Source organism: Oculina patagonica, chromosome 3, assembly GCF_052425735.1.
Source record: "Oculina patagonica isolate OP01 chromosome 3, crgOcupat, whole genome shotgun sequence".
NCBI lineage: Eukaryota > Metazoa > Cnidaria > Anthozoa > Scleractinia > Oculinidae > Oculina > Oculina patagonica.
Window position 1 is genome coordinate 19,838,937 of NC_135760.1, and position 16,062 is coordinate 19,854,998.

The window sequence follows — 16,062 nt, forward strand, 5'->3', positions numbered from 1 at the left end:
GCTGAACCTGGGAACTGGCTTTCGCTTGAAGGGAAGTGAAGTAAAGCTTTTTGAAGCGAAATTTTCTGCGTACTTCTGAGGAAACTTTTGGAACTGACATGGTAAGTTACCTATCAATTGTACCTCGTCAGTCGTAGGACAATGTTTACAGGAAAAAAGTCTCCGATCTGTTATTCATGCATCCTTCCTCCGCTATCCGTTCTCGTGACATTTGTTTTGGTGTCAATTTTGGTGTACCCTACGAGCAGTCAAAGGGAACTCTGCTCGCAGGGTAGTTTTGATGTCGATCTACGTAAAGAAGAAGTGTGTATAAGTAAAAAAAACTCGGCAAAGGCAACATTTTTGACAGCTAGTTCCTGTTTATTTAAGTCCATTAAACTTTCCATTAAACGTTTTTTTTTTAACAGCCTATCAGGTAAAAACAAAACACGATTTTTCAACCCTATCAGTAGTAACACTGCAAACATCGTAGCCAGCCCCCCTCCCCCCACTCTCCCCTCCATGGTATTTAATAAGCAGACAATTATACCATTATACGGTCTGTTGCATGTTTTATCCAGGACCCAGTCTTACAAAGATTTGTAACCCTAATGACTATTCTCTGGATAAATCACTGACCAGCAGATAGGTGTTGACAAAGCAAACTATGTTATCCACTGAATAGTAATTTATCCAGCCAGATCATTTTTTTCATGTTTTACTTTATACAGATGATCAACATTGATGTATATTCTGACCTGTCCTGTCCCTGGTGTTATGTTGGCAAGAGACGCCTAGACAAAGCAATTCAGCAGTTCACAGAAGCCAGTAAAGCCAGTATCACTGTCAACTGGCACCCATACATCATTGACAAAAATACGGCTACGATGGGTGAAGATTATATGGCATACAATACAAGAAGGTAAAATCACAATTTTTAATAGTAAACAACTGATTTCTAGTCAGCCAGTTAGACAGACAGAAGCTGCCCCCCCAGTCATCACATGTATCCACCCCCCCCCGATATAGAAATACAGACAGATAGGCAAGTATTTAACAGATTGATTGCTCGACTGATTGATTGATTGACTAATTGATTAATTGATAGGTTGCTTGATTATTTGCTTGTGTGATTAATTGATTGATTGACTGGTTGATTAATAGACTGCTAGCTTGATTATTTGATAGACAGATTGAATGACTGATGGATTGACTTATTGATTGAATGATTAATCTAGATTGACTGGTTTTGTGACTGATAGATTGCTTGCTTGTGATTGATTGATTGATTGATTGATTGATTGATTGATTTTTTTATCGCTTCCTTGCTTTTTAAGGTGGGGAAGTGATGGGTGGACACGATCACTAAGAAAAGCAGGACAACAAGATGGACTGGAATTCAAGAACTGGAAAAACTGGCCAAATTCTTTACATGGCCACCGTTTAATTCATCTAGCTGGAATACAGAAAGGACCTGAAGGACAAGGGAAAGCTAAAGATCTTCTGTTTCGTATGATTTATGAAGATGGTAAAAACGTCAGTAATGTTGACACATTGATTGAGGCTGCCAAAGAGCTGGGGTTAGAAGGTGCTGAGGATTACCTCAAGTCATCGCATGACTTGGACTTGGTTTTGTCTGAAGATTCTCGTGCAAAATCTCAAATGAAGATATCTGGTGTTCCATATTTTGTTATATCTAGCAGCGATAAACAAAAGAAGGCAGTAACTTTGTCAGGGGCCCAAGGCACAGAACGATTTTTAGCGGCATTCAGTCATTTAACCCAATAGTCTTCTTTTAAAATTATTTGGAGTGTAACACAACACTTCTCACCAAAGACAAGTGTTGTGTTACCATAGTAACAGGCTCATGGTGTTATGGGTTCACACATTAGCCCATTTCAGCCATTTCCATTTGGAGCAGATATTTAAACCTCGCCATTCTTTGCCCATATGCTGGTGCTCCCCAACTAACCAAACGCCTAGAACAGGCAAGTCACACCAGAGCTAATGGTAAAGCAAGTGAGAAAGTGAAAAAAGTTACTTTCCATGTCTTGCTGTCTTGCTTTGAAGTCACTGGTGATACGTAAAATTAACTAATGTTAGTTATACTGAATAAACACTTTGTAACCGTTATTTAGATAAACTATATCCAAGAGACAATTCAACAAATAATAAAAGCATTTTATTTACAAGAAAGTTAAATCTCAGTGCAATTGATATTTCCATTGCCCCAGAACAAGGCACTGATTAAGGGTTGTTAACTTAAAAGTTTTACCGGTATGTAAAAAAAATGCTTTGAATAATTCTACTGTTCATCACATTGTCTCTCAAAGATAAAAAGCTTGTGTACAGTGGTTTAAGAATGTTGTTTTGGAATATTGTTGGACAAAGAAGTGACTAAGCCATTAAAAATATTTACAGTATTTTTTATTATTCCTTTGTGATGAAGTTTTTTGTTCAGTCTTTCCCGAGCATGCATCTTGTTTGTCTTGATTCTTATAAATGCAAAAAGACAAATAAGTGCTTTAATTCCAAGCAGTAGTGTTCTCAGCGCAAAGACAAGTTTTAAGAGTATATCTGGGACCAAGCGGTTTAGGGTAAAATGAAACTAAGTGTGCATGTTAAAGGCAATAGTTAAGTAATGCAGAAGCCCTATGCTTTGTGCTCACCACACACAGTATATACCGCAAAATGCTGATAATGAGCCCTGGGATTAGTTTTGTTCAAAATGTGTGTGTTTTATATTTCTTTTTGTTGGGGGGGGGGGGGGGGTGGGGATGGTGATCAAACATTTGGGGTAGCTATTATGGGGCAGGAGGGAGTTGGGGGTGGGGTTGATCATGAGTGTAATGTTGGGGTGGCTTATTATGGAAAGGGGAGGTAGAGGTGGCTATATGCATCAGGGGGTTGGGGGATCTTTTATGTAGGGGGCTTTTGGGGGGATTATTATAAGAAGGGGGTTTGGGGGGTAAGAGACGGGCTTGTTATCAGAAGGAAATAGCGGGTTTATGGGGTTATATTCGGGGGTAGGGAAGGCTTAATATGAAAGGGTATTTTTGTTCTAGATTACAGGAATTTTAATTTATTCATGAAGGGAGAGGACTTATTACCAGAATTTTACGGTATATACTGCGTACACTAAGCGCGAACACAAGGATTAAGCACGACTTAACTATCCCCTCTCTCATGTACAACTTACTTCATTAGCCACCAAACCCCTTGGCCCCAGGGTGTGTAGTCTTCGTCAACTCCTCAGAGAGGAGCGACCTTGTTCTTTTTGAATCGAAACCATCTGCGAGTCTTCGTCGCCTTCTTCTGTACATTGGTCGCAATTTCCAAGGTTTCCTTCTCCATATCTTCATCAGCGTTGTTTGAACTGTCGCGTGAAGAACATGTTCTCGCATCATACTCTTCGTTCTTTTCACTTCCTGACGTGCTTGGCTCCTGGAACTCTTCAACAGGGGTTGGGGGACTTTCCCATGGGCTGACCGACTCCAAGGTTAATTCATCCTCGCTTTCCACGGATGTGGAAAGGTCCCATGAGTTGATGGAACAAGGACTATTCGTTCCCCTCGCTTGCACCTTGACTGCGCTTTCTGAGACTGAGTTTTCCACCGTGTCTTGTTGGCCAACGTTTGGTTCCTCCAATTCTTCATCCGGAGTTGTGGAACTGTCCCAGGAATCCCAGTTTAAGTTGTTGGTGGAAGGAGTCCTTGTTTCCACGCTGTTGTGACCGTTTTCAAAGCTCTCTGAAGTTGATTTGACTCCGTTGATGACGGGAAGGCCAATGCTTGGTTTCTGCAGATTTCTTCTCGATATGGTGAAAGTTCTTCGCGAGACAGTGACGCGCGGTCTTGTTTCTGCGCCGTTCTCGCGCTGGTTGTCCGCGCTTTCCGAGACTGTTTGAACCTCTCTGAAGTGGCGGTCAGTTCTTGGTTCTTCAAGGTCTTCATCAGAAGTCATAGAACTGTCCCAAGAACTGGAGGTGCATGTACTTGTACTTGCAGGACTGCAGCTTCTAGAGCTGTTTTTTGAGCTGCTGTCGCGGCAGTCTTCCACGTTCACGCCTAAAATTCGCGCAATGGTTTCATCGGTTGGCAGAACCGCGGCACGGCTGTCGGGTTCCTGTACAGCCTTTCTCTTGATGGCATTTTTAATCTTCTTTATGAGTCGTAGTTTGTTGGTGTGCATTTCTTCTTCTTGGCTGCGGACGCGCTGTGGTGTTCTCTTCAGCTTTTCTTCGGCAAGCTGTTGTTCTTGCTTGAGCTTCTTAGAATACACTTGTTCCCATTTCGAAGGGCGCTGTGGCAATGAAATGTTGGGTCCCTTGTGGAGTCCGGATGGCCCAGGGCGCTCCTTTGCCCAGTTTCTCGCACCATCTCCACCATTTTTCTGTTCTTTCGATTGGCGCTCATTCTTCGAACGAGAGAAAACCGGATTCTCCACCGATGTTAACGCATCAGACTGGTCATCGTTTTGCTTGCCAAGCCCATGATTTCTGGCATTCCTTGGTAAGCAAGACTTCAGCCTCTTGTCGAAATCTTCTTCTTGTGTGTGAGCGACATCACACCCGTCTTCTGACACAAATGATGATGTATCTGATGATAACTCATCGTCTGCTTCGTTGCCAAGAGTTTCAACGCTACCAGATACCACCGCGGCAGACCCGGTGTCTTGTCTTGATTCTAGCGGAGATTCCCATGAACCCGTGTTTGAAGGGCATCGAATGTGGATTGCAACAACGGGCGTTTCCTCAATATCTTCGCTTTTCTTTTTTCTCTCGTCTTTTTCGATTTTTCCGACTTTCTCGACTGTGCTATCTGAGCAAATCACTGAATTGCAACTCCCCATGATAACGCGAATCTACTTTCGAACGAAAAAAACTCATTCTGTCTTTTTTAATTGTGACGCAAATATTATTAGCAATTGACGTGTTCCAGATTGGCTGCACGTGCGCGTGCAAACGAGGCACGCAGCCTCGTTTTCGATTCTGTCCGGTATTTTTCTGTTTCACTTAGCAAAATTAGGTGCGAAGCTTTTTGAAAATGAATTTTTTTATCAGTGCAAATCCTACTGATGTCGTTCTATAAATTTGCAAGTTTCAATTAACTTCCGCGGAGGATTAAAATTCAGATGAAAATCAAGCAAATCCGTAAACATAATTTTCAAACAGGAAAATACTTTCAAGACGTGCACAATGATCAAACTTGCATGGCCTGGCTAAACTAGAAAACATTGTTGCGGAAACATTGTTCCTTGTCATGTTTCCCAGGTGGCTAAATTAGCGGGAATCAAGGAAAATGGTTTGCTGCTCGAGTGGCTAAACTTATAAAAAATGTTCCAGGAAGAAAGTGTCACGCATGTGCATTAACTAGACAACATTGCTTCCATTGTTTGCGGGAAGCAAAAATGTTTTTGACCTGAGGCAGAAACAGTTGTTTACGTGAAGCAAAATTTGTTTCTGCAACATATGTTTCCCGCGTGGCAAAACTGCGAAACATTTGCGTCCGCGACAATGCATGTTTCCGGAACAATGTTTCCTAGTTTAGCCAGGCCTTTTAAATTGAAGATAGCTAAATTATGCAAGATGGCGGCATGTGCCGACACTGAAAGTAAAGCCAGAACTTTTTATTAAGTATTGTTACTCGCAGAAAAAGTTAGAATTTCGGGAATTAAATGGAGCAATCAGACTGGATTGAGACAATGAGATGTCCTTCTTTAAAGGAATGCGCAACTTGGGAAGCGAATGACTTACAATTAAGAACTGGTATTCATGAACTTTCTTTCCCGATTTGGAGTGTTTGCTATTGCTTCTCGCCCTGCCTGAGATGCTAGTGCATCGCATATAATTCCTCTTCCTCTTCATTCTTTAGCATTTTATCAGCAGCACTGAAAGTTCGCCTATGAGATTCCACTCCCGTTCATCCCAAGTGACAGAGATAGGCGGCCAAGGAAAGCTGACTCAGTGAATTAGATTAGAGGTTCATAGGCTCTTGCTGTTATAGGGTCACATGCATGTTAGGCCGTTTCAGACATTCCATTTGGAGCAGATATTTTCCACTCGACATACTTTGCTTAAATGCTGCTGTTCCCCAACGAACTTAAGGCCTAGAACAGGCTAGTCACACATGAGAGCTAAGAGTAAAGTAAATGAAAGTTACTTTCAATGTCTTCTTGTCTTGATGTTACTAGGGCGATCAGTGTTTGACATAATAAAAATTTTGGTTTGTATCTGATCTAAAAATGTTGGTAAAAAACGTATAAAACTGAATTTTCGGTAACTCTCTGCTACCTTCATCAGAGTTTAAATTGGTTCAGTTTTTGCATTTTTGCAGTTTTTGTTTTTGCATCAATTTAAACTCTGATGAAGGTAGCAGAGAGTTACCGAAAATTCAGTTTTATACGTTTTTTACCAACATTTTTAGATCAGATACAAACCAAAATTTCTTCTTGTCTTGCTGTCTTCCTTTGAAGTCGCTGGTGAGACTTTATATTAACAAATGTTACTAACACTGAATAAACACTTTGAACTGGTGCCTGATTTGAGTAACCGTTATTTAGATAAACTATATCTAAGAGACAATTCAACAAATAATAAAAGCAATTTATTTACAAGAAAGTTAAATCTCAGTGCAATTGATATTTTCATTGCCCCAGAACAAGGCACTGATTAAGGGTTGTTAACTTAAAAGTTTTACCGGTATGTTAAAAAAATGCTTTGAATAATTCTACTGTTCATCACATTGTCTCTCAAAGATAAAAAGCTTGTGTACAGTGGTTTAAGAATTTTGTTTTGGAATATTGTTGGACAAAGAAGTGACTAAGCCATTAAAAATATTTACAGTATTTTCCATTATTCCTTTGTGATGAAGTTTTTTGTTCAGTCTTTCCCGAGCATGCGTCTTGTTTGTCTTGATTCTTATAAATGCAAAAAGACAAAAAGTGCTTTAATTCCAAGCAGTAGTGTTCTCAGCGCAAACGACAAGTTTTAAGAGTATATCTGGGACCAAGCGGTTTGGGAGAAAATGAAACTAAGTGTACATGTGAAAGGCAATAGTTAAGTAATGCAGAAGCCCTATGCTTCGTGCTCACCACACACAGTATATACCGCAAAATGCTGATAATGAGCCCTGGGATTAGTTTTGTTCAAAATGTGTGTGTTTTATATTTGTTTTTGTTGGGGGGGGAGGGGGGGTGGTGATCAAACATTTGGGGTAGCTATTATGGGGCAGGAGGGAGTTGGGGGTGAGGTTATTGCTGGGGTGGGGTTGATCATGAGTGTAATGTTGGGGTGGCTTATTATGGAAAGGGGAGGTAGAGGTGGCTATATGCATCAGGGGGTTGGGGGATCTTTTATGTAGGGGGCTTTTGGGGGGATTATTATAAGAAGGGGGTTTGGGGGGTAAGAGACGGGCTTGTTATCAGAAGGAAATAGCGGGTTTATGGGGTTATATTCGGGGGTAGGGAAGGCTTAATATGAAAGGGTATTTTTGTTCTAGATTACAGGAACTTTAATTTATTCATGAAGGGAGAGGACTTATTACCAGAATTTTACGGTATATACTGCGTACACTGAGCGCGAAGCACAAGGATTAAGCACGACTTAACTATTCCCTCTCTCGTGTACAACTTACTTCATTAGCCACCAAACCCCTTGGCCCCAGGGTGTGTAGTCTTCGTCAACTCCTCAGAGAGGAGCGACCTTGTTCTTTTTGAATCGAAACCATCTGCGAGTCTTCGTCGCCTTCTTCTGTACATTGGTCGCAATTTCCAAAGTTTCCTTCTCCATATCTTCCTCAGCGTTGTTTGAACTGTCGCGTAAAGAACATGTTCTCGCATCATTCTCTTCGTTCTTTTCACTTCCTGACGTGCTTGGCTCCTGGAACTCTTCATCAGGAGTTGGGGGACTTTCCCATGGGCTGACCGACTCCAAGGTTAATTCATCCTCACTTTCCGCGGATGTGGAAAGGTCCCATGAGTTGATGGTGCAAGGACTATTCGTTCCCCTCGCTTGCACCTTGACTGCGCTTTCTGAGACTGAGTTTTCCACCGTGTCTTGTTGGCCAACGTTTGGTTCCTCCAATTCTTCATCCGGAGTTGTGGAACTGTCCCAGGAATCCCAGTTTAAGTTGTTGGTGGAAGGAGTCCTTGTTTCCACGCTGTTGTGACCGTTTTCAAAGCTCTCTGAACTTGATTTGACTCCGTTGATGACAGGAAGGCCAATGCTTGGTTTCTGCAGATTTCTTCTCGGTATGGTGAAAGTTCTTCGCGAGACAGTGACGCGCGGTCTTGTTTCTGCGCCGTTCTCGCGCTGGTTGTCCGCGCTTTCCGAGACTGTTTGAACCTCTCTGAAGTGGCGGTCAGTTCTTGGTTCTTCAAGGTCTTCATCAGAAGTCATAGAACTGTCCCACGAACTGGAGGTGGATGTACTTGTACTTGCAGGACTGCAGCATCTAGAGCTGTTTTTTGAGCTGCTGTCGCGGCAGTCTTCCACGGTCACGCCAAAAATTCGCGCAATGGTTTCATCGGTTGGCAGAACCGCGGCACGGCTGTCGGGTTCCTGTACAGCCTTTCTCTTGATGGCATTTTTAATCTTCTTTATGAGTCGTAGTTTGTTGGTGTGCATTTCTTCTTCTTGGCTGCGGACGCGCTGTGGTTTTCTCTTCAGCTTTTCTTCGGCAAGCTGTTGTTCTTGCTTGAGCTTCTTAGAATACACTTGTTCCCATTTCGAAGGGCGCTGTGGCAATGAAATGTTGGGTCCCTTGTGGAGTCCGGATGGCCCAGGGCGCTCCTTTGCCCAGTTTCTCGCACCATCTCCACCATTTCTCTGTTCTTTCGATTGGCGCTCATTCTTCGAACGAGAAAAACCGGATTCTCCACCGATGTTAACGCATCGGACTGGTCATCGTTTTGTTGGCCAAGTCCATGACTTCGAACATTCCTTTGTAAGCAAGACTTCACCCTTTTGTCCGAAGTGTTTTCTTGTGAGTGAGAGACATCACACTCGTCTTCCGAAACAAATAACGAGGTATCTGATGATAACTCATCGTCGGCTTCGTTACCAAGAGTTTCAACGCTACCGGATACTGCCGCGGCAGACCCGGTGTCTTGTCTTGATTCAAGCGGAGATTCCCGTGAACCCGTGTTTGATGGGCATCGAATGTGGATCGCAACAACGGGCGTTTCCTCAATATCTTCGCTTTTCATTTTTCTCTCGTCTTTTTCGATTTTCCCGACTTCCTCGACTGGGTTATCTGAGCAAATCACTGAATTGCAACTCCCCATGATTACGCAAGTCTACCTTCGGAAAAAAAAAACTCTTTCTGAATTTTTAATTGTGACGCAAATATTATTAGCAATTGACGTGTTCCAGATTGGTTGCACGTGCGCGTGCAAACGAGGCACGCAGCCTCGTTTTCGATTCTGTACGCCCGCCCCTTTGTTCTGCTTCACTATTTCCCTTTACTAAGCAAAATGGAGTTTGCGAAGCTTTTTGAAAATGTTTCTTTTTATTAGTGCAAAATCCACTGTTGTCGTGTTCTTCATTCTACAAATTTGCAAGTCTCGATTCAAATTCAAACTGCAAAATGGTTTTCAAGCAAATCTGTAAATTATAGTTTTCAAACAGGAAACTTTTTCCAAGACGTGCGCAATGATCAAATTCGCTTATGGAAGTAACATCTTTTATTCGCTCTCCAATTTGATGCAAGGGTCTCTTCTGGCCAGAGCACAAACCCAGGCTACCCTATCTGGGGTTCAACAAACAAACAGTTCGACGCAACATCCCGCCTTCGCTGTCTGAGACTTTCATTTTCAACGTGCGCTAAAAATTACCTCTGGAACCTCATATCAACAGCATCCAGTGAGTGTTTGGTTTTGGAGATGTTGAGCCGAGATCTTTCCCTCGCGATCCGATTAAATTCACGTTAGGCCATCCTAATAAACTGTTTCGTTTCCCATCGCCCGACCGACCCTTTTTTTTCGAAAAGTAAAAAAAAAAAAAAAAAAAAAATTCCAGATGCACTAATCAAAGAAGAAGTATCGATAAAAGTACTTTAATTTACAAGCACACGATCCTGTTTTATTTTAATAAAAGATTGCAAGATTACAAGATTGTGCGCCAATTGTTGTTAAAACAACAAATTTATTGTTATGATGCGATCTCCTTGTTTATAATAATAATAATAATAATAATAATAATAATAATAATAATAATAATAATAATAATAATCTTTTATTAGGAAGCCTTCATTCACTATACAGTGGTTTTCAGAAAGGTCCTAACTAAGATTAAAAATACTTAATAAGACTATATACAATAAAACGAAAAATACCTAAGAATTAAAAACTATTATTAAAAACTAACTTGAATACAAAAGAAAGAATTAACTAAAAAACCTACTTAGAACGCTACGCTTAAAATTTACAAAATCAAGTGCATTTCTAGTGTCTCTGTCTAGGTTATTCCAGTCTTTCAGAGAGTGATAACACACTCTCTGCTTTCCCCAATTTTTGGTTACATGAGGTAGCCTAAGCATGTCTTTATTCCTTGTGTTATAGCTATGAATGTCCCTGTTAGCTAGTAACTCCATAGAGTGATCCATAAGTCCATTTATACACTTATAAACATATATACAGCGATGATAAAATCTACGTTGTTCTAGGTTAAGCCACTTTAAAGCTACGAGGGCATCAGAAGCCGACGAATAAAGTGGTCTGTCCAGGATGATTTTCGCGGAACGAACGAAAAGACCACGTTTTCGCGTTGACTTTGTAACCAGGCTTTCTTCCTTCAAACGTTCATTCTTTTTTCTTTCTTTTTTCTTTGCCCGACCGACCGACCCAACATCACAAGAGACGGGGCGATGGGAAGCGAAACATTTTATTGGGATGGCCTAACTGTACACTAGCAATGGTGCGAGCGGAGAGATTTCAGACGTGGAGTCACACCTTGTGCGCCCCAGGCTCTCTCAGCATTCAGATCAAGGATGGCCGCCCGGCTCGCCTAACTACTAACCCGCTGGTCGTAAAAAGAGGAGACTCACTGCATTGTAGGCTAGTTTGAATGCAGTTGAAGCCCGGTAACTCGAACCCTGAAGGGAGACGAAAAACAATTCGAGTTATCGGGGTTGATTGAATATTTACTTTGTCAGGTTAATAATTGATATTTCACTGATTTTTCAGCACTTCAGTATACAGTACAGCGTAAATTAAACTAATCTCGTCAGAAACTCTAACACGATCATACATTCTTATAAGAGTGGAAAATGACTGTCAAATACGTGATCTGTACCTGTTGGTTGCTCCAATCAATGGGCAACCGTGGCGAGTTGCAAGAACCGGAACCCGAGTTATCGGGGTAATATTGACCCAAATTTTTGATGAAGGGAAACGAAATTTAGTTCGAGTTAGCGGGGTTTTCGAGTTATCCCAGTTCGAGTAAACCGAGTAAAAATGACTGAAAAGTGAGATCAAATCCAAGGGAAATGGAAGTTAGTTCGAGTCAGCGGGGTGTTCGAGAACAGTCTTCTTTGGCCCTTTTTCCGGAACCGGCTATCCGAGTACGAGTTACCGGTGTTCTACAACTCTTCACTCTTCCTTTCTCACCCCAACGACTCGTGATAAACGAGAGAACTGCTGTAGAAAGTAAAATATATTTTATACGAGACCACTTTTACTATGTACAATTTTCATTTTAAAAGTAAAATTCTAAATTAGACCTGATTTTACTTCATTATAATCACATTTACTATTTCTATCCCGAACCCGAGCAAACCTTAGATTTGCAATTTTAATTCCATGATAAAATATTAATATTTACACGAAAGATTATTTTACAAGAATCCGTGATATCCATATTTGGACAATTCGAGAACAAAAATGTACGATTCGATCTTTTCGTGAAACGTGTTTTAAGCTTTGTCATTTACGTTAAGTGTGCTTATTTGTCACCGTGCGTAAAATTAGTTAAATTAGATAATTAACACTAAATAGCCCCGTCGGGGAGTGTTAATAAAATTTGTATTTGTATTTAAGTTAAACCACAGTAAGCTTGATAGATAGCAAGAATAAAACTTTTTGGGCATCAAAGTCGCGTAGTACATCTGACCAATCGGAAAAAATCTTAGGGCCCTTTCCATAAGTCAGAAATGGCCGGCCGGTCCGGTGGTTTTGAATGTCAAATGGACCTTTTCCACAAGATTTTCCCACAAATCAACCACAACAGTATATAATATTTTTTGCATTGACTGATTTGACAGGACAAATCTGACAAACAACGGAATTCTGTTCTCGAATAAACCGGTTAAGCCGGCCAGTTCTGACTTATGGAAAGCGCCCTTAGTATAGTCTCAATAAATCAGCTTAAAGTCGAGGTTTTTAAGGGAGCGATGGACGTGTTGGGCAATTAATAGTAACAGGCAAGTATACTTGTTACAGTAAAGATATCTTTTAGCTGGATCAAGCATGATTGCGCACTCACAAAATGTGCATTGGAGAGACGATGAACGGATAAGGATAGCATCAACTTCTGAAGTAAAATAGCAATCATGTAGGCACAGAAAGTATTTTAAACTTAAGAGCCGTACTCGCAAGACTTTGGATCACAATATAGATCCTTGTTTTTCAGATGTACTTCATTCAGGTTTTCACGGCTATTTTCGGCTTCCCACGGACTATGATAATCTGTTAGGGTAGGGATAGACTTTGCTTACGTCCGCGTTTTTTTTTTACAATCGTTGAAGCCAAAGATCTGCAATAAATTCAGATCAAAATTATTAAGTCTGCAGAAGTCACTGCTTACTGAACTGAAGTCATATTTTTTGTATTTCTTTGAGTTTTTCTCTTGATACGATCTTCCATTTCTTTAAGACTCCAACATACAAATTCTCCTAACTTGTTCCCATACACTTCGTACAGTACTGGTTGTAGGAACTAGGTTTTCTGATCAAGCAAGGCCTCCGGGTTGCTTCATTCTCCTGATCCGCAACCTTGACTTGATAGTGATTTTGTGTGGAGAAGTAAGATCTCTATCATTTCTGGGACCGTTCCCCGGCTAAAGCTTCACAATTTTTCCAGCCGAGGTACTTCTCGGTCCTCTCGCCGACCAGTTCCGTCGAAATTTTGGTGATTCTTTTTCGCTCTTCTTTTGCCGGTAAGACGAGCTCGCGCGCTTGAACGGCAGTGGAATGAACAGATTCTTCCCGGCTGCCGCACCGGACAGAGAGCTAAGGGAAGACGAAAGAGACGAAGACGAAGCCGCAACCCTTACGTCCTCTGTGCTGGAGCTGTGTACCAGTGGTTTGATTGAAGCGACGGATCCTGAACGATGAGTTTTTTGCTCCGTCATGGGTACACCGTACACTTCCACAACTGCTTCCAAGAACTTTACGAACAGTTGCGCACGATTTGCTTGGCCACTCTGTTCCTGAAAAAGGCGAAAATATTTTATTGATAGAGAGCGGTTTTCAACTGAGTGACATAAAAGCAAAACCAAAGAAATCACTCTGTCCAATCACAAAGAACACAGACAATCCAGGGAACCAATCAAAACGCGAAGTAAATTCACGTGGCGTGTGCAAATAGCGGGAAAACGTGTGTGAGCGAGTCACGACTGGTTTTGGATTTAATTCTGACACTTTTAACATGGGTCAAGCGAGTATCAATGCCTTCTCTTTACTTTGACCTTATTGAAAAGCAATTTGAATAAAATGGAACTGTTCAAAACTAACGTTAGCCCGCGTGGAGGAAATAGGAGACGGGGCACACAGGCTAAGCTAACGCTCACGAAATTCAAGTTAAAGACGAAAAACCGGATTCAAAGATACTATTCTATTTCAACAACTTCAAGTCGAAAACAAAATGACAGTTATAAAGAAAAGATGAAAACATAAATACAATAATTTTTACCTTGAACTTTGTAAAATGGCTGAATCCTGAAAATCCGAACGCTGAAAAAGAAAGCATGGAAAACAATAACTCGTCTTTTTTTCCGTTTCAGTAGCATAGCTTAGCAAGAAGCGACTAGGAGTATTTCTGTTCCCCCTGGATGTGATGCTAGTCCATCGCAGGGTAACCCCGCAGCATTAAATTCGCCGGTACCCTTTTATACACCTGGGTGGAGAGAGGCACTATGAGAGTTAAGTGTCTTGCCCAAGAACACAGCGCAGTCCGCGACGTTGCTCCATTAAATTTCTTAAACTCATTTAAAATTCATTTAGTTAAAACAAAGAAAATCATAATCGTGAAGGACGCTTGGATACCCGGTCTTTATTAGCATAGGTTATTACGATTTCATTTCTCCGTTTACTCCGTAGATTTTGTTTCGATTGAGAAGATATATCAAACACTCGAGACAGTGTTTCCTCGGTTATCCAGACACTTCGAATGAAACACTGTCGCTCGTGTTTCATATATTACTTCAAACATAACGACTATGAACAGAAATTCTACACTCTAAGCACAGTTCACATGTGATTTCATTCACATACAACACTTGTCACTTTGACTGCAGTTTTTAAACGTGACAAAGCTGTTCGTTTCACTCACTTGACAGATAACTGGCCTTGATGAGAGGATCCTCATTTTGTTTCACAGCACTCATAGAGTGCACTATGGTCTGTATCGCCTTCAGTGTGGGTACATCGTCCGAATGACCAAGCACAATGGAGAGATCCGAATCCAATAAATTATAACTGCGTGATGACAATAAAAACAGCATGGTTAGCAGTGGTCTCTCTCGAAGCCTTCTATTGGGCGGTCACGCAACGGTTCTAGTGAGAGTTGCGTGACGATTCAAATGGAGGCTTGCACTGTGTTCACACTATTGTTGGGGTTTACCTAGTTTATTCAAGGTCAAAAAATTGAAAATCGGTGATCAGGGCCGGGTTGTTCGAAAGTTAATATACTCACATAACAGGGAATACTCCTGGAAACACCAAGCTGGCCTCGGCGAGAACCTCATATAAATATCTTGACTCTAAATCCCCGGTGATGTGCTCTAGCAAAATTGCCTGCAAAAACGAAAAAAAAAAACATTGTTTTATCATCCTGGCACCATTAAGTTCCAGTCCGAGTTCGAGCCTAGTGGTCCATTAGACCGGCGCTTATTCCGGCTTCAGTATCATAAAGCAACTAGGAGCATTTATACTCCTCTCTAGATGGGATGCTAGTCCATTGCTGGGATATTCCCCAGCAGTAAATTCGCCGGTACCCATTTATACACCTGGGTAGAGAGGGGCACGTTGAGAGTAAAGTGTCTTGCCCAAGAACACAACACAATGACCCCGGCCTTGGCTGAAACCGGATCACTCGATCCGGAGTCCAGCACACTTACCATTTGGCCACCATGCCTCCCTATAAAGTTATATACAGTATTCCTTTCTTATGTTTCTTTCACTAAAATGTACACCATAAATTTTCGATTCTATCAGACATGTTAAACATCGATAGGGCATTTGTTTCAATCGTCAGCTAGACTAGAGTATTCCTATTTTAAGCTGGTACTAAGGGTTTTCAATAGAGCAGCTGCAGAATTCTGCTTTCGTGTCGAGGAACGATTTTACACCCGCTTTTAGTGTTACATGCATAGTTATCTTTCTACACCCATCTTTTGACATGACGTGCTGTTTGAAATGAGCCGATCAAAACCAATGCATACCGGTGTTGGTTTCAAGCAAATGAGCCCAAAGGTTTAGAAGGTCATGCTAGTGGGCTGTGATTAGCGGATTTTGATCCGTCTTCAGTGTTTGTTTAGCACGTCGAAAGATGGATGTCGATAAAAAGCCGCTATACACATAACACTGAAAGCGGGTGTAAATCCGTCTACACTGCACTCTTACCAGGGTGGTCAAAAGCAGAGCCTGGGTCTGAGTGTCGTTCACAATCCCTGGGTCCAAGAGCATGTTCTGACATTCCGCGGGCCAAGCGAAGGCCTGGTCGCCAGGATTTTCATCAGTGGTAATAACAATGGACACTTGGTGTTCCGTATTTAACGAGGTTGAACTTCCGGCGATGCTGCTGCTGTCCAGTTTTCCTGGATAGGGTAGGGTGGGGCTGTCGGGTTCCTTTTTGTCACCTGGGCGT

At 41.6% G+C, this 16,062-nt stretch overlaps 2 protein-coding genes across 2 annotated transcripts in view; one reads left to right on the forward strand and one right to left on the reverse strand.

Moving 5' to 3' along the window:
* The first annotated feature begins 29 nt into the window (after positions 1 to 29).
* Positions 30 to 1,770, forward strand: LOC144647038 (uncharacterized protein YwbO-like). The gene is made up of 3 exons (XM_078506781.1): positions 30 to 101; positions 711 to 901; positions 1,317 to 1,770. Exons 1-3 carry the CDS (start codon positions 99 to 101, stop codon positions 1,765 to 1,767), a joined length of 645 nt encoding a protein of 214 aa, XP_078362907.1. The 5' UTR covers positions 30 to 98; the 3' UTR covers positions 1,768 to 1,770.
* Positions 1,771 to 11,621: 9,851 nt separating this feature from the next.
* The window catches only part of LOC144645254 (neurofibromin-like), an 81,663-nt gene continuing 77,222 nt past the window's right edge, over positions 11,622 to 16,062 (reverse strand). The window contains exons 71-75 of the mRNA XM_078504741.1: positions 15,819 to 16,062; positions 14,890 to 14,990; positions 14,527 to 14,672; positions 13,888 to 13,928; positions 11,622 to 13,405 (exon numbers count right to left, since the gene is read on the reverse strand). The exon at positions 15,819 to 16,062 is cut by the window's right edge and continues 37 nt beyond it. Of these exons, the coding sequence (XP_078360867.1) occupies positions 13,034 to 13,405; positions 13,888 to 13,928; positions 14,527 to 14,672; positions 14,890 to 14,990; positions 15,819 to 16,062 (904 nt within the window). The 3' untranslated portion in view covers positions 11,622 to 13,033. The remainder of the gene's footprint in view (positions 13,406 to 13,887; positions 13,929 to 14,526; positions 14,673 to 14,889; positions 14,991 to 15,818) is intronic.

Bases quoted from the DNA above. Each gene is read 5' to 3' on its own strand.
- LOC144647038 (XM_078506781.1), top strand. The intron at 902-1,316 runs GTAAAATCACAA...TTGCTTTTTAAG, and splicing joins ATGGCATACAATACAAGAAG to GTGGGGAAGTGATGGGTGGA.